At 39.6% G+C, this 23191-nt stretch overlaps 1 protein-coding gene across 6 annotated transcripts in view; it reads right to left on the reverse strand.

The window, feature by feature from the left end:
- mgarp (mitochondria localized glutamic acid rich protein) overlaps positions 1 to 16312 on the reverse strand; it is a 40174-nt gene extending 23862 nt beyond the window's left edge. For 4 of the 6 annotated variants that reach the window (XM_031895524.1, XM_031895525.1, XM_031895523.1 and 1 more), the window contains exons 1-5: positions 16131 to 16312; positions 8853 to 8956; positions 7314 to 7419; positions 6098 to 6103; positions 815 to 1012 (exon numbers count right to left, since the gene is read on the reverse strand). In XM_031895524.1, the coding sequence (XP_031751384.1) occupies positions 815 to 1012; positions 6098 to 6103; positions 7314 to 7419; positions 8853 to 8956; positions 16131 to 16209 (493 nt within the window). In that variant the 5' untranslated portion in view covers positions 16210 to 16312. Of the gene's footprint in view, positions 1 to 814; positions 1013 to 4351; positions 4687 to 6097; positions 6104 to 7313; positions 7420 to 8852; positions 8957 to 9114; positions 9179 to 16130 lie in introns of those variants that run through there. The other 2 variants (XM_031895522.1, XR_004220986.1) reach the window with 2 other exon arrangements.
- Between the last annotated feature and the right edge of the window lie 6879 nt (positions 16313 to 23191).

A 23191-nucleotide genomic window follows, 5' to 3' on the forward strand; every position in this document is an offset into this window, starting at 1 on the left:
GAGAGGTGAGGAGGGCCGATGGAGGGCAGTTGGTGAGGATGTTAAAGGTAGGGAAGTTTAGTTCTCCTTTAATGGCCCTAAAAATTTGGAGCTTACAAGTCATGCACATGGTTTGCTGTAACAACGGATGTGAATTGGAGGGTTGGATACAAACATGTTAGAACCTGCAATTAAATGATTAATTCTTAAGGGTTATAAATTCTAAATATAAGTACTGCATTTTAAGTTACTGTGTATTTCTGATTGTAGAAATCTAATTGACTGGTGTTTATACATTTTTTGCTGCTGCATCGATATATGGTAGAAGTACATGGAATAATGGTTTCTAACTACTGTTTTTTATGGTATGATTTGAATGTTAAGAGGTAAATCTTGCATATGGATACCTTGCTATTGGTAGCACAAGAAGGGATTGGTTTGTTATCATAGTTGATAAGCAACTAAAACCAATAAGACAAACCAGCATTTACAGGGTACAAAAGAGATTTGCTTAAACACCTGAATGCTAACTACAGACCAAATAAACCTCCTTATGACTCTTGGACTACTGTTCACAAACTGGAGCTGCTCTTCACCCCACAGGGTCCTAGCCTGAAGGTCAATTTGGGTGACATTTTGAAAGAATGGGAAGGGCCTCTCCTAATTACCAACTATCACGAGGTTAGAAAATAAACGTTTTCCATATCTCTAATATAGGACGAGGGTGGCTCTTATATTGTGAACAGTATATTTTCAGAACAGTTTAAAATACTTGTATGCTAAAAATAAAATCTCATTTATATTTGTAGGGAAATGACCATTAACAGATGTTAACCTTGAGGTGGGATAGCCTCCAGTTGTGCAGCTGGTTCTGTAGCAATAGGTACTTCTTCTGGAAAAGTATCCTCCTCAATCAAAAGCGCTGTGGGGATTGTCTCCTGCACCTCAATTTCTTCAACAGCTATTGCTACAGCTTCAGCTGTAACAGCTGCCTCTTCCGGGGCCTCAGACACGTCGCTACTTTCAGCCTCACCTTTTAAAGGAGTTGGAAGAGATATGAGGCAGCTCCAGCAAAAAATGGGAAAAATACAACTCAGTTGTGTGCACATCAAAATAACCCATGCAAATAGAGAGCTTGGTAGGTTGTAGAGGATTAGAAGTGTTGCCACTGATTGACTTGACACCTTACTAGCAGTTTTGTGAGCTCTGTATTATAATTGTTTTTCTTCTTGAGTAGACCTGGACATACTAAACTTTTTACTATCTAGCTACCCTAGGACGGAGGTACCTAAAACATTACAATCTTTTGCTTTTAGTGGAATATATGTACATTCTGCCCTACAAAAAGAGCTGAACAAAAACAGTAATATTGCTGAAGTGACTGTGAATTAAACCACAAAGGATTGTAATATTATTAGAAATAACATTGCAACCAAAGAAGTGTATAGTGTAAGAAAATCATGGGAATTTCCAGCACACATCTAAGTATATCTTGCTTTCAACTGGACACCATCATCGTAAAAAAAAAAAAAAAATTGAGATACATATATAAATATATATATATATACACTTAACTGCTAATGAGCGCACTCCAGGGTCTTAAGCTTAAAAAATTCGATCTTTATTTCAAAGTTGCCATCATATCTTTCAACTTTGAAATAAAGATCGAATTTTTTAAGCTAAAGACCCTGGAGTGCGCTCATTAGCAGTTAAGTATATTTGATATTTCCCAAGCGGCACCCGGGCACTATTCTACAGTAATCGTGAGTGCGGATCGCTTTTCTGAATATATATATTGAAAACAATTTGTAAAGCTTAAAAGGAGAAAAAAAAAATTAGGACGCCTATTCAAGATCTGCAAAAAATTTTAAAAACAGACTCCACTTCTTATTTTTCTCAGCATACAACCTTAGTTTGCATGCTCTAAAGAAATTAAGCTGAAATGTCAGTATTAATTCCAAAAATCTGTCATTTCTGCCTTGGCCTGTTTACAATCTTCAGATACTGTATTTACCCTGGACGGATAGATGGGCTGTTTTTTTTTTTGCTGGTGTGTAGATCCGCTGCTGAACAAGTGTCTGTTGATAGGCACAGGATCAGCCTGTCAGCCCACACTTTGGAAAAGAAAAGGAATGCGTATTCATGCTAAAATCAGTTGTGTGTTCTGAGGGGCTAAACCTACCCATGTGCCATTAGCCTAATACAGTGATCCCCAACCAATGGCTCGTGAGCAACATGTTGCTCACCAACCACTTGGATGTTGCTCCTACTGTCCCCAAAGCAGGCGTTTATTTTTAATTTCTCGCGTACTATCAAACAAAGCCTCCTGTAAGATTATGTATATAAGCTACTAAATAGCCAATCACAGCCCTTACTTGGCACCCCTATAATGTTGTATGTTTGTGTTGTTCCACAAGTCTTTTACATTTGACTGTGGCTCACAAGTAGGAAAGGTTGGGGATCCCTGGCCTAATAGGTGTAAGCAGCCATATTAGCATTTTAACCTTTTAGTGCCATAGATTGTAGACTTTAAATTACTGCCACTGCCCAGCACTATAGATTCTACATGTTAGGGTCCCTGTTTTTACAAAGTCGAGTATTTCCCATTATTGAAATTGTTTTGTTTGATGATTAAAAAAAAAAAAAAAAGCCATGTGAGCTACTGCTCAACTCTTTAGGGCTCTGGCACACGGGGAGACTAGTTGCCCGCAACAAATCTCCCTAACGCAACTTCCCGGTATGCCATCCCACTGACGATTTACACTCTCGCCGGTGGGATGGCATTTCGGGGCGAGATGGTTGATTTGTCGCGGGCGACTAGTCTCCCCGTGTGCCAGAGCCCTTACTGTAAGTCCCCTGTTAGATTGATGTAAAATAAGAAACTGATATGGATAATAAAGGTCCCTGAGGTATTTAATATCACTCTTTCAAGACTCAGATATAATAACGCCTGGAAGAAAGCAGACAAAATAATTTGCCAATATATGTGTGGAAAAGTGGCAAAAGTAAAATCAAATCAGATTTTTTTTTTTCCCAGTGCAGATTCACTAAACAATGCAAATTGTTTTCAGGCAAGTACAGACTTGAGTGTCTTGTTAATTTGAAAAAAATTCTAGAGAAATGTAATTCAGTTTGCATGTAGGTGTTGCTTAATCAAAACCAGAAAAAACTAAATTCAGTACACTCTGGAATTTATGTACCAAAAACCTGATTTTACCCTTTAAAGTAGGGATAGTCACTGGAAAAACACTAAACTTCTCTATGTGCATGCTATCAGCAATATATGCAGAATAGCTGTGTCTATATGCCAGTCAGTTAGTTATATTGTAAAAAGCCAAGTTAAACAGCCCACTACCCTCATTTGCATGAGTGAGTTTGTGTGCTTGCAACAAATTGCAAAGGGTGAACAGCAAAAGCAGAGGCAATAGTAAAGTATATGAACTGACAAAGTAAAGGAACAGCAGCAATGCATTCTTGTTAGAACTCCTGTATTCCTCTTACATTTATGGGGATGACCACTTCATTAACCATCCAAAATAAAACACACATACATACTTAAATAGCCATAGAGCCGTGTAAAATGCATACAATCAGTGTATTCCAGTGATGTGTTAAGCATGCAGACAGAACAATGTTATTTTCAAGAGAAACAGGATGAAAGCATATAGCTGCCAAGGGTGCATAAAAGGATAAAGCAACCCTGCCAAGAAATACCGCTTCCTGTAGCAGATAATCATAGCAGTGCTTCCCTTTGCACCATTCTGTTTTCAGCAAGTTGTAATCTGGAGTTCAGTAACAAAAGATATCTACCGGTATATGTGAGAAGTACACTCAAGACTAATTTCAATTCTAAAACACCTTGTTGGTCAGCTGCAGACAATCCCATACATTTATTCTATGCACTTTACACTCATGTAGTCCTACTACTCATTTAAATAACCTGTGTATGTGCAAGTGGTTTTTGGAGCTGCATCCCTAGGTTACACTTTACTGTTCTAATGTACTGCCATTTTCTAAACCAGCCAAATTCAGTAGGTGTTTTAAAATGTGTTGATCTGCCTCCTGGAGTGCCAAAAAGCTTACATATTATGGGTTTGGGATTTGCAATGTGTAAACCAGAATGCAGTAGCAACTATTCGACTAGATGAAATGCTAACAGCTATTTGTGCTTTACAGCAATGTGCAGTCAAGGAAGCAAGTGATTATTTGCATCATTAGTTGAATTAAAATTAGTTTTTAAAAATTCACCAGGTTAGTTTTATATAAGGGAAGTTTAACTTGGAAGAACATCACAATGAAATACTAACTGTTAGAGAAGGTTAACCCTGGCAACCAATCTTTAACCAAAATAACCAAGGACAGACAGCCAAAATTCAACATTCAGAGATTTTTTTTTTATTGGACAGTCATATACACACATTTAAATCGCAATCAGCCACAACTGCTTATTTGCTTTACAGTTATCACAAAGTTTTAAAACAGCTTTTGACCGTCCCCCCTTTCTGTAAAGTAGATGTCTAGACACATGAAACATAGAAAGTAATCAGTTTAAGAATGTTTAAGAAATATTTTGCTGCAATCTTAAAGTAAGGAGTCAGAACAAAAAAAAAAAAAATCATTGCTAGTTAGGCTGCACGGCAAGATGAGCTGTCCCTTTATTTGCTCCTATAGCTTCAAGTTTGAGTAGATATTTCCTTGGCTTTTACTCTGGAAATTGTAAGAAGCAAAGTGACAATTAGAGGAAAAAAATGTAAGAGCTAAAAATGTGTAAAGCTCACGTAGGGAGAAAAGGAAAAAAAAAAATGCTCTGCAAAAACAAACCACAAGCAAACGCTCAAATCACCAAAGCACATGTGGATAGCCTCTGTTATGAGCAACACATTGTACACCTAATCCGCAAATTCTGATTTAGATACATACAAACCAATCATCATTTTTCTATACCGTCTCTGCAGGCTATACCAAATGCAAAGCTCTAGAAAGTTCTGCTTAAATAATTTTTTTATGAATATTTATAGGGTTAATGAGGTACTTAGAATGCCTTAGTGTTAGAAAAAATGTAAATGCCCAATATCTAAAATTAAGGGTAAGAGCACAAGGTCAGCCCTATCTGATGTAGCTCCAGTAAGACTATAACTTTAAAAGTAATAACATGAAGAGCAATTAGCAGGACACAACCAAGAGGTATGCTGAGAGGTTGGGGAACCTTGAACACCTTCAATACCTTGAGTTTGGTCTTGCTGACTTAAATCAGATTCAGGGTAATGTCTGTTTAGGGTATTCTGCATTTTGTGTACTTGAAATGCCAGGGCCTATTTTGTTTTTCGGTTCAGACCTGCCCAGACCTATTATGCGCCTCTCCAAATCCACAAAATTAAAAATATCAAGCTCTTCTACACCCTTAAGAGCTAATTAATGGGTGGCACATCTCATTCAAGTGACTGGAAAGCTATCTGGTTGTGCAATCTCTATCACAAATTTGTGATAAAAATGTTGTGAAAGCCAAAATATTGAGGGCTCAGGCATGTGTATATCACCATATATTAGTTGCTAGAAAGCATCCAAAGCCTTGCTCACTGGCCACCATTCGTTCACTTTAATAGTTAGCACCTTGCAAGACAAGTACATGTGACTTTTAGACAAAAAATGATACCAGTAATTACATTTTTTTTGCCATTTTCCATGTAAGTAAATTGGACAATATCATTGACATATATGAACAGTTAAATACTTGATTATCTTCTTTAGTGCACGACTAGAATTTTAAATATTGCTCAGAACAGAGGCAGAACGCATAGCTATATGCTGTCTTGGCCTGGTTTACTGATTAAGTTTCAAAAATGCAAATGAAAAACAAATCTGTTATTTTCATTAACCAATCTGAACCGTTTGCCCTTGGCAAAAACACCAACATTAACGCAAATATCCTAAAAGGTAAAAAAAAAATAAAAGATAAAAGCTTTTAAGTGCTGACAAAAACAAATGTGGAAAAACAAGAAAATGTTAATTAGTAAATCTGTAATAATCAATGCAAACAAAGGCCAAGACAGAATATTCTGCAATAAATAGTGCAAATAAATCAAGTAAAATATAGATGAAATAGGGAGGTACTACTTACCTGAGCCTGGTTGAGGAGAGGGAAAAAAAAAAAAAAGGGGGGGGGGGGAAATAGAAACAAGTGTTAAAATAAATGCAATAAGTTCTTTTACCATGAACTCATTCAACAATTGTAAAAAGGAATGCTTTTCTGGTAAATTAGAACTGTTACCTATATAAACGCATACACATTAGATATGTTTTTACACATTGTTAAAACAAACTAGACAAAAAATATTGGGGGTTTGTATATCTTAGCTATGGGAGTACAAGTATCAGACCCCTTATCCGGAAACCCATTACCCAGAAAGTTCTGAATTACGGAAAGGCCACCTCCCATAGATTTCATTTTAATAAAATAATTTTACATTTTTTCTCTGTAATAAAACAGCACCTTGTAATTAATCCTCATTGGAATTAATTACTGTTAATTACTGTTTAAATATATATATTTATATATATATATATATATATATATATATATATATATATATATATATATATATATATATATATATATATATATATATATATTTATATATATATATTTTTTTATTTTTTTTTTTAGAAGACTTAAAAAAGGTAGGACATCTGAAGACCCCTTATCCAGAAAACCCCAGGCCCCAAGCATATTGGATAACAGGTCCCATACCTGTACAAAAAATATTTCCTATTTGTTGGTCCTCACACTAAATTACATGAAAATTCACAGGGGTTGCTCATATGTCTGGACAGTATTTTTTCCCAAGACTTTTTCCATGATGCTAGACTTGCATATGTACCATTATAGCAATATATAAACATTTTACTACAGTACATGTGCAAGCCTAAAATGCAAGGGCTCCTTGGAAAATACTGGTAATATAGCAGCGCAGTGCTTAGTTAGAAAGATCCCAAGCCAGTGCACTAAGAAAAAAAAAGTAGCAATTTTTTCCTTGACCTTTAAAAATCTTTAATCCAAGTGTTGACATGGTACCTGCCATACATAGGAACACTATAGGGGTCATTAACCACCGCAAATGCAGTTGCACCGCCATACATAGGAACACTATAGAGGTCATTAACCACTGCAAATGCGGTTGTTGAGTTGAGCATTAAATCCCATTCATTGTAGGTACTTGTATAAAAATGCCCTCTTTGCACCATATAGTTGTGTTGTTAGGTACCTATGGACACAGAGGAACCCTAAAGCGGGTGTAGGGACCAAGTGTAGGGACCAGACACAGATTCAAACTTACCCTGAGGAGGCCATGGCTTAGCCGCAGTTTCTGGTTTTGGCCTGCTTCGAATGTACTCATGGCGATCCTGAAAGCGAGCTTGGTCTCTTGTTAGTGTGTGGTACACCTAAAATAAAAGGAATGCGTTACCAAAAGACAAACTAAATTTAAATACATATAAATAAATCTAACTTAACTTTTTATTGCCTTTGTCTGTAGGTTTTAGACTGGATCACAGGTGACTATGGCCTTAAAGGAGACATTTTATATAAAATCCATATTCACGTATAATAATCATCCTCCCTCAAAATGTGAAATGATGTATGATGAAGAAAAAAAAAATAAAATAAATGTTTTGAAAGCATTTTACCTCCTAAAACTGCATAGACAACCTCTGAAGTCAGAGTGCCTGTTACATGGCAAAGCCCCACCCACCCTATGCATATTCACTGCGCTTTAAAGTGGACCTGTCACCTTAAGAAATAATTCCAAATTGTTTTCTATTGTGGTTGTCAAGCAAAATAAACTTTACTTACACTATATAAATTATTTTAATCTTAGTTTCTTCAGCCTTGGAATTCACAATTGCAGCAAGCAGGCAGGGGCCATTTTGTGGACACTGTTATCAAAGCAGGCATTGCATTCTGCCAATATCTTGTTTCTGTGCCATTATGGGGGAACCTAATGCCCATGTCCATGCACTGGTTACAAAATTGCATGGTGAGGAGGGAGGGGGAATGTGAGCAGTGCAGCAACATCTAAAAAGTTCTGAATTGAAAGTGAAAGTAACTGTCTGCCCCACCTCTATGCCTAAGGCATAGCGGCGGGGCAGGCAATATATGACTGACAGCTGGGATTTTCAAATGCTTTTATAATGGGTATGGATGTGGTAATAAAAAAATGATTTTGGGTTTCATGTTTAATTTGAAAAGGGCTTTTATTACACAGCTTTTTTATGTCTGGGTGACAGGTCCACTTTAAGTAGCTACTGCTCTGTTACTGAAGTCTATCATACTGAAGAGTCTAAACTGGAAGTTGGCAAAAGCAGTGGGTAGAGCACAGTTTTCAAGCAGTTGTGAACATATTTGAACCCAAACCCTTTTAACTGAATGAGTAAAAAGTTATATTTTAATACTAGTCATTCCCTTTGGTTCATATAAGGCTCTGTGCTCACATATAAACCAAAAGCACAAACATTCTAGGTTACAATAACTAATGAACAGAGGTCTGTCTTTTTTGTGTATTCCCACATTTGTTGCTATGTTTTCTTCTAGTGAGGTAAGTGAGCAAACACATTGAACAAAAAATTGTGGCTACATTTATTTTTTCAGTCATTCTTTGATGGATTTACTTTAACGTTTAGGATCAGTGTCATGTGGCAAGGTCCACTTTTAGTGAGCTTCAATTTTTTGACAAATGGTTTCATGTAATAGGTCCTATTTATTGACCTTTTTTCTAAGCAACATTTTTTTATTCCTTTAACAAAGCAAATAAAAAAAAAAAAATAGAATGATAATATACACATACATATAAGAAATAGGGGAAAAAAAAAAAACTTACATATAATCCGCCAGCAGTTAGAGAAGCACAGACAAATATGGTGTAAGGTAGGGAACTCCCAGAAGATCCAGGAACACTGCTGGATGACATCTGCCGTGCTGGAGCTAAAAGACAAAATAAATTCCAATATTATATATTACAAAATGGTTAATATTACTTGGTGATGAGAACCCCTGCTCAGTAACATTTACCAAGAGAGACAATACATTTTCTATAATATTAAGATGAAAAACAGCAGGTTAATCTCAAGCTGCAGGCATACCTTCAGTTCACACAATAGTGCCCTTAAGTCTCACCATATTTCTCCCGTTCAGATGATCAGAAGCCTCATAGGAAGAAAAACAAAACAAAAAAAAAAACTGCTGAGCTCTGTAAAGAAAGTACCCTTAATGCCTCGCTCCTGCACCCTGACCAAGACCCGTGTACATGCTCAGTTAGTAAGACTATGAGGAAGCTTCCTGCGGATTGGCTCAGATCCACATTCCTAAGGGGGGGGGGGGAGGGAGTGGGGAGCAGGTGAGAGGAGAGAGCTGCGTGTCTCTGGCGCAGGAAAACAAAGAGACAACAAATCAATTTCTTTTAAAAGAGAACTCAGTTCAGCGTTTCTGTAAGTGCTTATGGCTTTATTTACTTAAACCTTCCTGATAAAGCTTCGTTTTTACCTTTCCTTCTCCTTTAAAGTTTTACTGCTTCATCTGCAACTCAAAACACTGCCATCAATATTTTTGTATCTAGCAAACCCAAACTAAAGGGGCAGTAAACATACACTTCAATATCCACAAAACAAATCTTGCTTAATTAATTCCATATTGTATTTTTGCTGTATTCTTAATCTTAAAACAATAGCAGGGCCTGTGTGTATAGGCAGTGATAGAAATGGCATCTGCCTGTCACTTCACATAAGTGTTGTGTAGGTCATCAAGTGGTACCACACCCTAATCCTAACTGCCCACTACCAATCTGAATCCACTTGTGACATCATTGAAGAGCCCAGGGCAATGTTGGCAGAACAATACTAATGGCCAGAGAGCACTGGGGTATTTCCCAAAGCACAGCTATCACCACTGGAAAAGGGTCAAAAGGAAGATTTCCAATAACTCTTTAGGGCTCTGGCACACGAGGGAGATTAGTCGCCCGTGACAAATCTCCCTTGTTGCGGGCGACTAATCTCCCCGATATGACATCCCACGGGCGAAAATGTAAAATTGATGGGATACACGGCGGCGTGATTTGTGGAAATCGCCGATCGCGCCACCGCGTACGCCATCCCACCGGCGATTAACATTTTCGCCGGTGGGATGTCATATCAGGGAGATTAGTCGCCCGCAACAAGGGAGATTTGTCGCGGACGACTAATCTCCCTCGTCTGCCAGAGCCCTTAAGTCAAGCTTATCAACATGGCCATCAATTGATCAAAGTAGTATTGAACAGGTCAACATTTTTCTCAGTAAATAGATTTCTAATGGGGCTATTGACATGATATTTACATCAGATGTCGGTAACAACCAAGTAATCCACACAAAGAAATCAAAACAAATAAGTCTTTAAGTTATGTGTACTAAAGTAGAACGACACAGGGAATGAGTATTGAACACGCTTACTGAAACGTATTTAAATACTTAGAAGAAAAGCCTTTGCTGGTAAATGTATATATGTATATCTATTTATAAAGAGAAAGAAAGTTTGCCAGCGCTTAGTTTGCCTTTAAAAATAATTTTTATAAAAAATGAGGTGTTAGTACTACACTTTGGCCAAAATATGTAAGCTCACGTGCCACGTCAAGGCCCCTCATTGTACGTGAGTCCTACACTGTCTAATGACTTTGAGTCTGTGATGCAATTAAAATAAAGTCCCCCAGCAAACAATGTGACTGAGTAGTAAGACCTATTGCACCTACCTTTAGCTCAAAAAGGCTCTAGTGGAAAAGCAGGGAGCTTTTAAGCCCCAGCTCATTAGCACACACATGAAAGTGATTCATTGGTTTAAAGGCTACATAGCAGCTAGAGGCAAAATTTGGCTACAATTTGTACACAAAACATAGAAAAAAAATCGCCAGCACTCGGTCTAACCCACGCTGTAGTGTTGACCAGCTGCTAGAAACACACTATTGTGCCAGCGCTCAGTCTAACCCACAATCTGGAGTTGACCAGCTGCTATAAACGATAAAAAGCCATTAATTATACACAAATTGTAGCCAAATTTTGCCTCTAGCTGCTATGTAGCCTTTAAACCAATGAATCACTTTCATGTGTGTGCTAATGAGCTGGGGCTTAAAAGCCCTTGACGTGGCACGTGAGCTTACATATTTTGGCCAAAGTGTGGTACTAACACCTCATTTTTTTGTAAAAATTATTTTTAAAGGCAAACTAAGCGCTGGCAAACTTTCTCTTTGTGTATAATTAATGGCTTTTTATCATTTATAGCAGCTGGTCAAGTCCAGATTTTGGGTTAGACCAAGCGCTGGCACAATAGTGTGTTTCTAGCAGCTGGTCAACGCTACAGTGTGGGTTAGATCGAGCGCTGGCGATTTCTTTTTATATTTATAAATCGCTACTTATGTACGCAGCGCTGTATAGTAGAATACGTTAATACAAACAAGGGGTTATTAAGATAATAGATAAATACAAAGTATAACAAATTCAAGATACAGTTGCAATAAGTTAATAGTCAAAGACACAAGAGGATAGAGGTCTCTGCCCTGTAGAGCTTACAATCTATATAGGAGGGTAACTTAGACACTAATAGGCAAATATATTGTAGTGTCACCCACTGTGACCTACAGCACTTATAATTGCTAGTTCCCAAGTCAGGTGCTGTGCAAGTACTTCAAAAAGATAGTCAGGGAGGGCATTCCAAATGTAAGGAGCAGCAAGGCAGAAAGGTTTAAGGCGGGAAACAGCAGTAGTAGTGGGGGGGGCCCAAACCAAGCGGTTGCTCTGTGAGGAAAGAAGGAGTTGGCCTGGAACATACGGAGACACAAGAGAAGAGATGTAGTGAGGAACAGAGGAATGAAGGTAATGGACATCTTCAAGGCGCCTCCTGTATGGAGAAAGTAGTCGCATGCATTGCTCAGGTGTGATTTTGACCCATTCTTCCACACAAACTGTCTTCAAATCTTGAAGGTTCTGGTAGCCTCTTTAACTCTTTACTTTTTTCCATAGATTTTCAGTTGGATTTAAGTCGGGTGATTGACAGGGCCATTCTAGCAGCTTTACTTTTTTTTCCTCTGAAACCAACTTAGAGTTTCCTTGGCTGTGTGTTTGGGATCATTGTCTTGCCGATCTATCCACCCTTGTTTCACCTTCAGCATCCTGACAGATGGCAGCAGATTCTTAAGAATGCCCCAGTACATTTCTCCATATATCCTTCCTTCAATTATATGAAGTCTGCCAGTACCATATGCTGAAAAATAGCCCCACACAATGATGTTCCCATCTGCAACTTCACTGTTGGTATGGTGTTTTTGGTGTGATGTGAAGTGCCATTTCTCCTCAAAACATGGTGTGTGCAAGGACATCCAAAGTTCAATTTTGGTCCCCTCTGACCAGACTATATTCTCCCAAAATTTCATTGATGTTGTGCAGCAAACTTAAAGCATATTGAAGCTTGTTTATTCTTCAGCATTGGAGTCTTGCATGGTGAGCATGCATAGAGGCCATGTTCGTTGAGTGCATTACTTAGTTTTCTTTGAAACAACTGTACCTGCTAATTCAAGGTCTTTTTTAAAGGTTTCTGCGAGCGATCCTTGGCTCTTGGACAACTCTTCTGATTATTCTTTTGACTTTGTCAGAAATCTTAAGAGGAGCACCTGGTCATGGACAGTTTAGCGTGAAATTATGTTCTTTCCACTTCCGGATTATGGCCCCAACGATGCTCACTGAAACATTCAAAAGCTTAGAAATATGTCTGTAACTGATGCCATCAGTATTTTTTTGCAACAATAAGGTTGCAAAGGTCTTGAGAGAGCTCTTTGCTTTTACCAATTATGAGATGGTTCTTGTGCGATTCCTTGGTAATGAGAAACCTTTTTACAGCCATCAAGTAGGTCTAATCCAGATGATATTTAATAATTAATTAATAATTTGAACTGATAATAGTTAGAAAGCAATCCTGCCCCCTGACAGTTTTCAGCAGGTTTCTTGGCTTTCCATGCCTTTTTGCACCTCCTTTTCTTCATGTGTTCGATATTTATTTCCCGTGTCATTACACAATGATTTGTTTTGATTTCTTTGTATGTGTGGATTACTTGGGTTCCAAATTGCACAAAAATACTGCACAACAGGATTTATATAATGCGGGATTAACCCTGCTGATTTGTAATACCATATAATTTATCGCGGACACGCCCCTTCGTCAGACAGGGCATGTCCCTGAAACGTTATATGGTTTGCTACTATTAAAAATCAGCAGGGTTTATCCTGTAGTAAACAAACAGTTAAGTGTAAAAATAAACTGGGTAAATAGCTAAACTGTGCAAAATAAAAAATGTTATAATATGGTTTCTTAAAGGGCAAGGAAAGGCAAAGTCACTTGGGGGTGCCAAGTGACTTTAATTGCTTACCTTGTACCCCGGGCTGGTGCCCCTGTTAGGAGGAAACAGCAACAGCCCAGTCTGGTAGCATTGCTACAGTTAAATGAATGACAGCTCACAACCAGCCAACTGCTTAATATGAAGAGTGTCAAGGATATAAATCTGGTAAAGAGCTCTTACCCACTGGCATTTTTTTTATGCATTTACAAACACATATATTGCGGTTACATGTTTTCAAACCTAAAAGATTGAGAGTTCCAAATGCAACCCTTTATTTTACAGTCTTTTGAATGTGCATCAAGTGCAAGAAAATGCAGGATGTTACTTCTAAAAAATGCAATTAGATGTAACTCTGAATGCTGACGAGTACAACCAGGCAGAATTTAACAGACTCAGTTGATGCATTTAGGTGAGCTTAAAGGAACAGTAACACCAAAAAATGAAAGTGTATAAAACTAACTAAAAGAGAATGTGCTGCTGCCCTGCACTGGTAAAAGTTTTGTGTTTACTTCAGAAAGTCTACTATAATTTATATCAATAAGCTGCTGTGTAGTATGGGGGCAGCCATTCAAAAGGAGAAAAGGCACAGGCACATAGCAGATAACAGATAAAATACTATTGTATTCTACAGAACTTGTCTGTTATCTGCTATGTAACCTGTGCCTTTTCTCCTTTTTTCCAGCTTGAATGGCTGCCCCCGTGGCTACACAGCAGCTTATTATATCAATTATAGTAGTGTTACTGTAGCAAACACACCAGTTTTACCAGTGCAGGGCAACAGTGCATTATATTTTTATTACTTTAAAGCTCTTTTATTTTTTGGTGTTACTGTTCCTTTAAACCAGAGTCTCAAACACATAATAATAAAAGAGCCCTAAGTGCTTTCCTCTGGCAGAATGAAAACATGTAATTAAAATCATGTCAAACTTGAAATTTTACAGGCTAATTCAAATTAGCAAGCCTGTGAATGGCATCACCATTTCTATTGTTTCACATATTCCTGAAGTGTAAAAATGCCAGCAAGTTATTCAACAGCATTTTACAAACTGGCCAGTTCTTATGCTTCATTTGTGCAAGATACTAAATACAAACAAACATTTTCCTTCACTAAAAGCAGTATTGTTCTTTAGTTTTTTGTTTTTTTCTTTTAGGTAGAGTCCAAACAAAGTTGTTGTAACCACCAGTTTAGCATCAACTAAACACTGAAAAGTGTTGTAGTTTAGTAACCAATGCAGGTTTAAAAACAAATAGGGTCCCACACAGAGTGCCTTTACTAGAGACAGATGTGACCTTAACTCATAGTAAGGATATTATATAATTTATTTATATATCATAAGCCTGCTACAGGATGATCTATAACATGAAACCGCTTTAACTCCAAATTACCCAACCTCACTGCCCTCACCGTGAGGAACCCCCTGCCCATTTGGTGCCATACAGTGGGTAGCCCCACAATTTGTTCAATTCTCATAGAAACCACTTCACTAAACCTACCCAAAAGAAATTTTATTGGAATGGGGTTTCATTTAATTAAGATACCTATAATCTAATAAATAGGCATCTCTTAAGTTAAATGTAAAAAACCTAATATTCCAATTTATTTTGGAACATTTAATGGCTATAAATTGCTTTAAAGAAAAAAAGTGATTCTTACACAGCATACCTCATTGTTATATAGCATAACTTTACCTAGTTTATCATTTATTTTGCACCTTCGCTAGAAAATGCATTTGATCTGCATGAAACTAGGAATATCTTTGGGAGAGAGAGGAAAATATTGCAATCATCCACAACACTGCTTGCCCGATTGCCTCTATCCTCCACTTCCTGACATGCATGTGTGACCTTCATGCCTCCTTTCCTAGGTCACCCTTTCCCTTATTACTACCAGGCCGTATCTCTGTTGCTAAACAATTACATTCCTAGGACAGCTAGAAACTACAAAGTCAGGGTTCCTGTGAATGTAAATCCTGTCTGGCCTGACAATATGCAATATCTTGCATACGCCTGAGGGGCTGATGTAAAGTTGCCACATACTAGTACTTTATACTAAGGGGCAGATTTATCAAAATGTGAGTTTAGAGCTCAATACATAAAAATTCACCCACATTCCATTTATTCCTAGGGAATTTTTAAAAGCTTATTTATCAAATGGTGAACTCTTTCACCCATTGATAAACACACTTATAAAAAAAAATCCCATATATAGAATATATAGAACACGGGTGGGTTTTTATGTATCAAGCTCTAAACTCACATTTTGATAAATCTGTCCCTAAGTCTGTGTGGGACTATTTGGCCCTTTGTGTATGTGAAATGCCAGGCATTTTTAACTTTCAGCCAGTCACAAATGTCACTATGGGGGGGGGGGGGGGGGGGGGGGGGGGGGAGAAGGGAGGTAGTTACAAAATTACAACTATCATTAGTACCCCTCGGTAGGAAGATGCCCAACACAGCTGGGGGGCCCCAGGCTGCACATACCCTCGCCATTAGCAGCATAAAGCCGGCATGAGCAAGGTCACGGTGTATGTGCAGGCGCGCCCCTCCCCCATACAGATGCAGGTTCTAGTAAGTTCCCTCAGTGTACGCCTAACCATTGCTCCTTTTCAAATCATACCACGAATCCCTTAATGGCATGTTATACTCGAAACAGAAAAACGCATCTACTGAGCGATAGAGGCATTTATAGCTGTAGACGTTTTGCACTAATAAGAACGCAAATATATAGTGCAATGAACAGGGCTCACCATTGCGGAGAAGCGCCGCGGTGCCGCTGTTTCTGGCCACGGGCGCCAGCTTTTGCCAGGCTGCTCTACACAGGTACATGGTGCGTCTCGGTCACTGCAGCCCACAGCAGATTGTCTGATTTCCTGGCCTCACCACACGCTGCTGACAGCCGGTTTTGTGACTAGATAATCACCGCCCATTCTGCGCCTCTTCGAATAGGGAGGCGGGGCGATTCGCTCGTTCCTCCAATAGGTAAGCGTTTGGTACGAGGTGAATGAGGGCTTATGGGTATGTGCTTGTCAGTTGCGTGCCTTATTAAGGTGAAGGTGGTTTAAGACTGAGAGGGCATCATAAATACTGCATTAATATAATGCTATATAACTGAATTTTACAACGCACGTAGCGGACAACCTTGGAGTGTGTTTAGCTTTACTTTTCCCGAGCATTTAATTGTGCGCCATAAAAGCAACATTACGGTACTATATACTATACACTATAGTGTGTGCACATAACGTAGGACGTTGTGTCCTTTTTAAGGTGTTGCTAAAACACCCCGCGCAAGGTCACGGACAGGGAGCAACCATAGGGCTGACTACGGCGCTCACGTACACAGCGTACGTGCGATTCCCGGCATGTTATTAGTTGGTATTACGTAAGCAGCATGGGGGAAGTTAGGAGAGGTGCATGGTAATGTTTGTGGGACGTAGGTGTGACCTGAACTGGATGCAGCCGACTTTGTGATGGAAAAAATGCGCCCTCTGTGTTTTTAAACTGATTGAATGCAATACATTACATTTAATGTTTCTATCTATAAATAATTTTTCGGTGCTCTTATCTACTGCAATTCACAAAAATATTTTTTTTTATAACCATAAGTATTCATATAAGGTGTAGCACACAGTACCCGCATTCTTGAACACCAGCTAGTATTAGTGTTATGGAAAATTCAGATATCAAAAGTCACTTGAGGTAAAAAGGGTAAGGTTTATTTAACACATACATGGGTTCTGAAAAAGCCAAGGGTCAGAACTACAGAACAAACAGCACAGGATTTTTATAGACTTTGTGATGTGGTTGCATACAACATTAAAAACGTATGAGCATAGGTGTTACTAGTTTACCAGTGTATGTGCATGGAGAAATCTGGTCACAGCACAGAAAGAAAGGAACTGCTTACAAACAGGTGGCTCAAGGCCAGGGTAGTAGTAACCAAGGCTAGCTTGAGAACTGAATCCCAGTTCCTGCCTGTGAACAGTTGAGCTTCCCTTCTCCTATGATTTTGTGAGGCTTGGAAGACTGATATTGGACAAAAGGACCATGGGTAGGGATATGGGCTAGTGATAACTAAGCCTGAATCCGATGAGTATGATTCTTCAGTATCCTCTGTGTGTTTGAAATGCTCAGTGCACTGAGGGTTGCTTCTTTCTTTGTTTCTTATTTTGATTCTGGCACTTAACAGGCAGTTTTTTCTTATAGGGTTTGAGCCCAGTAGTAGTTTAACTACTCCTAATTGTGTTGGCTGCTGGGTCACTGTCCTCTTATCTGGCATGTTTACAGGCTAGCATGGTAGGAGCCAATATTGGAAAACATTTGTTAAGGTCCCCATACACCATAAGATCCACTCGTTTGGCGATGTTGCCAAGCGAGCAGATCTTCTCCCAATATCCCCAACCTACAGGTGGGCGATATCGGGAGAATCCAGGGTAATTCGATCGTTTGGCCATGGGGCCAGACATGTAGCCATGCTCCCCAATTGTGTTTTGGCAAACGGATTTAGTGGTGGGAGCATTTTTGGGAGTGGGTTGGGGTGGGCAAGCAAATGCCCTTGCCTTGGGTGCCTATACCTTGTGTCCTTGTTTTGCTTCAGTCCTGAGGAGAAGGGACTAAATCTGTTTGTGTTTTGATATGTGTGTATATCATGTGACCAGACTGTAAAACTGGCTATACACTGAAAGATGCACAATCGAGGTTTCCAAATGAGTGGATCTTTCCCCTTGAGGTGGGCATTATTGGATTGATCCAATCATTTTGCCCTTGGGACAGATCAGATCACATTGCCAGGATAGATGCAATCTGGACAAGGACTGCATCAACATGCATAAATAAAACATACTTAATACTTTTGAGAAGCTATGAGAAGCATTAATTAACAGGTCTGTTTGGTACCATTGCTTATTTCTGCTGAATTGAATGTACTGAATTTAATGAACCTTATTTTATATTCTGATACTTCTATACAGTGTGGTGCTTAACAAAATACCAGGCTGTAATTTGTTTTTAAGAACACATATAACTCGGGGAGCACTCACCAGAAACCCGGCACTTTCCAAAGGGTCCCGTGCTTACACATCCAAAAGCGCCCCCGATCCAGGCACGATGAAGATGCAGAAAATAGAATGTTGATGGATGGAGCACGCCAGGACCACTTCTCCATAAAAACGTATTCTTTATTTCATATCTCCATTAAAAACATGTTGCAAAAAACCACACCGTAAGCTTGACGCGTTTCGTGGCCTACTGCCACTTCCTCAGAAGCTATAACAGGTATACACACACCCACCAGTGCCTTAAATACCCAAGTGAGACCCACCCCCGTGGTAAATATTAACCTCCAGGTTAACAACTCAACCATAATTGATATGTATATACAAACATAAGATTAAAACATTAAGCAATTGTACATAAAATCAATAAATAGTTTCATGTCTAAAGGGTGACTCTATGACACTTATTCTATGTCTTAAAAAAGAGATATGTAACATGATTCACTCCTAAGATGTATGCCATTAGTGGACTGGTGTGGTTATGGTACAATGTGTACATATGTTCAAGTAAATTCATATATATAATCAAAAAACTAAAATGTCAAATCAATACAATAACTTAATAGAAGCAACAAGATCATCTTAGATCATATATACTAACCGACTTGTCTTGACTGCCTCTGTCTTAACCTTATATACTGTGTATTCACAAAAGACTAGTCAGACCTCATGGATAAATAGATAAATTAAATTAAATTAAAATACACACTAATTTAAAGGGTAACAATACTAACAATAGCAAGAGAGCTCCCACTCCCTATTTAAACCCCCCTCACTGTCAATAGTTTTCAAATGGTACATCCAATAGGCCTCCTTCTCCGAAAGTTTCCTATCTAAATCCCCCTTTCTAATACTCAGTCTAGGTTTATCAATAATTTGAAACGTGATCGTACACAGCTTACAATGTTGTTCAATAGCATGCTTAGCTACTGCGGACCTAACGTCACCTCTTTCCACCGCTGACATGTGCTCAAGAAAACATGTGCCAGCCCCCCGGATGGTCTTGCCCACATATTGGGCCCCACATTCACATGTGGCCAAATACACCACCCCCTTAGTCTGGCAATTGAAATATTGGGCGATAGGATAAGTACGTCCTGTTTTAGAACTCGTAAAGGTTTTAGACACCCTAACTAAAGGCTTTGCATCTAGACCTACCACACTTGTAGGTCCCCTTGTAGCGCATCCAGGCTGCCCCTTGTCTATCAAACTCAGTGGTATAGAGACTTTTTGAAATCCAAGATGCCAGATTCCTACTTCTTTTATAAATAAATCGGGGTCTCTCCTCCAAAACCTTACATAGATCCGGGTCCTGCAATAATACCCCCCAATGTCTACGGACACTTTTTTGTATTTCCGAGACTCCTCTTCCATAAGTCAAGCAAAACCCAATATTATGTTTAGAGTATGGCTTAGCTTAACCAGAAAGAATATGATTTTTTGAATTGTGAATATCCTATTATACCCTTTTTTCATATATTACCAAAGGTTCATAAATCCCTACATGAAGTAAAGGGTCGTCCCATAGTGGCAGGGATTGGGGCCCTCAATGAAGGTTTGTCGCAGTATGTAGACAAACTTTTGATACCTTTGGTGGTCCGATTACCTACATTCCTCAGGGATACTACAATGTGTATTAATAAATTTTTAGATTTGGAGTGGAAGGCAACGTATCGCTGGTTTACTATGGATGTTACAGCTTTATATTCCTCTATTGACCATAGTGTGGGTCTCCAGTCTATTTCATTCTGGTTGAGACGGGGAGATTTTTTCCACCAACCAGAGTGAGTTTATCATGCAAGCAATATATTGGCTACTACATACCAATTACTTCCTTTTTGATGGCCATTACTATCTCCAGAGGCGTGGTGCCACTATGGATGCTTCTTTTGCTCCCACCTATGCCAATCTCTTCATGGGCTGGTGGGAGAGGCTCCACGTCTTTGGAGATCGCAATCCATTTCGTGGGCATATTATACGATTTTACCGTTATATAGACGATTGCATTGGGATATGGGATGGGGATGAGATCTCCCTTCAGCGGTTTGTTGATTACTGCAACTCGGCCACCGAGGGTATTAAATTTACCTATGAAACTAGTGGAGAGAAGATCCCCTTCTTGGATGTCGTATTTTCTGTTGTGAATGAGCAGGTTGTGACGGATTTATACCGCAAACCTATAACGCGTAATACACTTTTACATGCCGAGAGTGGGCATCCTCGTAATTGTGTGAGAGGAATCCCAGAGGGACAATTTTTGCGCCTCTGACGCATATGTTCCTCCTGGGATTCCTTTCACAATCAGGCTATGCAACTGTGGGACAGGTTTGCTCAAAGGGGTTATGATACCAAGACCATTAACACAGCCTATGAGAGGGCAGTGGCCACTAGTAGGGCTAATTTACTCACGGGTAAACCCCGGGACAAAGGACACGTAAGCAATAAAGCTAAGCCATACTCTAAACATAATATTGGGTTTTGCTTGACTTATGGAAGAGGAGTCTCGGAAATACAAAAAAGTGTCCGTAGACATTGGGGGGTATTATTGCAGGACCCGGATCTATGTAAGGTTTTGGAGGAGAGACCCCGATTTATTTATAAAAGAAGTAGGAATCTGGCATCTTGGATTTCAAAAAGTCTCTATACCACTGAGTTTGTGTCACGGTCGGCACCCTAAACCAGAACAGATGCCAAGTTCCCTTGTCTCGGCTCGGCTTCACCAGTATTGTCACCGCCTTTGGCTTCGGGAGGAGCCCTCAGCTACTCAGATGCCACCTGGACTTAACGAGGGGGACAAGGCAGGAGTTCTGGCAAGCAAAGGGGCACGACTGTAGATAAAGTCAGTTAGGCCGAAGATCACGGTACAAATAGGGTTAAACAAGGTCGTCGTCAGGCAGGCTAGGTCGGGGCGGGCAGTAAGAAGCGCTTCAGTAGTAGCAGATGGAGTGGGAGGAGCAGCAGCGGACTCAACGTGATCTTGGTCCTCCATGGCCCGTGATAATGTCACGGTCGGCACCCTAAACCAGAACAGATGCCAAGTTCCCTTGTCTCGGCTCGGCTTCACCAGTATTGTGACCGCCTTTGGCTTCGGGAGGAGCCCTCAGCTACTCAGATGCCACCTGGACTTAACGAGGGGGACAAGGCAGGAGTTCTGGCAAGCAAAGGGGCACGACTGTAGATAAAGTCAGTTAGGCCGAAGATCACGGTACAAATAGGGTTAAACAAGGTCGTCGTCAGGCAGGCTAGGTCGGGGCGGGCAGTAATCAAGGATAGTCAGACAGGCAAGGGTCAAACCGGATAATCAATACAGCAGGATGAGACGAAATCGTAGTCGAAGTACAAGCCGAGGTCAGATATGGATAATCAGAATAGTCAGGAGCAAGCCGGGTCAAAAACACAGGAAGGCAACAAGCAGGATACAGGAACGAAATACACAAGGCTCAGAAAGGCACCAGGAATGAAATCCTATCACGGGCAATGAAAAAGTGGCAAAGTCCCTTTAAATACATTTGAATTTCGCGCCATTGTGCGCGCTGACGTCATCACGCCAGCGCGCATGCGCTTAAACAACGCGGAAGTGCGCGCGCGCGCACACTAGGAAGCAACTGGCGCAGGGGGCAGACGGCGCGGCGGGCGTCCCTGCCGATGGTGGCGTGGCGGGCGTCCCCGCCGCGCTGGTAAGGTTGTTACAGTTTGATAGACAAGGGGCAGCCTGGATGCGCTACAAGGGGACCTACAAGTGTGGTAGGTCTAGATGCAAAGCCTGTACTTTAGTTAGGGTGTCTAAAACTTTTACGAGTTCTAAAACAGGACGTACTTATCCTATCCCCCAATATTTCAATTGCCAGACTAAGGGGGTGGTGTATTTGGCCACATGTGAATGTGGAGCCCAATATGTGGGCAAGACCATCCGGGGGGCTGGCACACATTTTCTTGAGCACATGTCAGCGGTGGAAAGAGGTGACGTTAGGTCCGCAGTAGCTAAGCATGCTATTGAACAACATTGTAAGCTGTGTACGATCACCTTTCAAATTATTGATAAACCTAGACTGAGTATTAGAAAGGGGGATTTAGGAAACTTTCGGAGAAGGAGGCCTATTGGATGTACCATTTGAAAACTATTGACAGTGAGGGGGGTTTAAATAGGGAGTGGGAGCTCTCTTGCTATTGTTAGTATTGTTACCCTTTAAATTAGTGTGTATTTTAATTTAATTTAATTTATCTATTTATCCATGAGGTCTGACTAGTCTTTTGTGAATACACAGTATATAAGGTTAAGACAGAGGCAGTCAAGACAAGTCGGTTAGTATATATGATCTAAGATGATCTTGTTGCTTCTATTAAGTTATTGTATTGATTTGACATTTTAGTTTTTTGATTATATATATGAATTTACTTGAACATATGTACACATTGTACCATAACCACACCAGTCCACTAATGGCATACATCTTAGGAGTGAATCATGTTACATATCTCTTTTTTGAGACATAGAATAAGTGTCATAGAGTCACCCTTTAGACATGAAACTATTTATTGATTTTATGTACAATTGCTTAATGTTTTAATCTTATGTTTGTATATACATATCAATTATGGTTGAGTTGGCAACCTGGGGGTTAATATTTACCACGGGGGTGGGTCTCACTTGGGTATTTAAGGCACTGGTGGGTGTGTGTATACCTGTTATAGCTTCTGAGGAAGTGGCAGTAGGCCACGAAACGCGTCAAGCTTATGGTGTGGTTTTTTGCAACATG

Source organism: Xenopus tropicalis, chromosome 1, assembly GCF_000004195.4.
Source record: "Xenopus tropicalis strain Nigerian chromosome 1, UCB_Xtro_10.0, whole genome shotgun sequence".
Classification (NCBI taxonomy): domain Eukaryota; kingdom Metazoa; phylum Chordata; class Amphibia; order Anura; family Pipidae; genus Xenopus; species Xenopus tropicalis.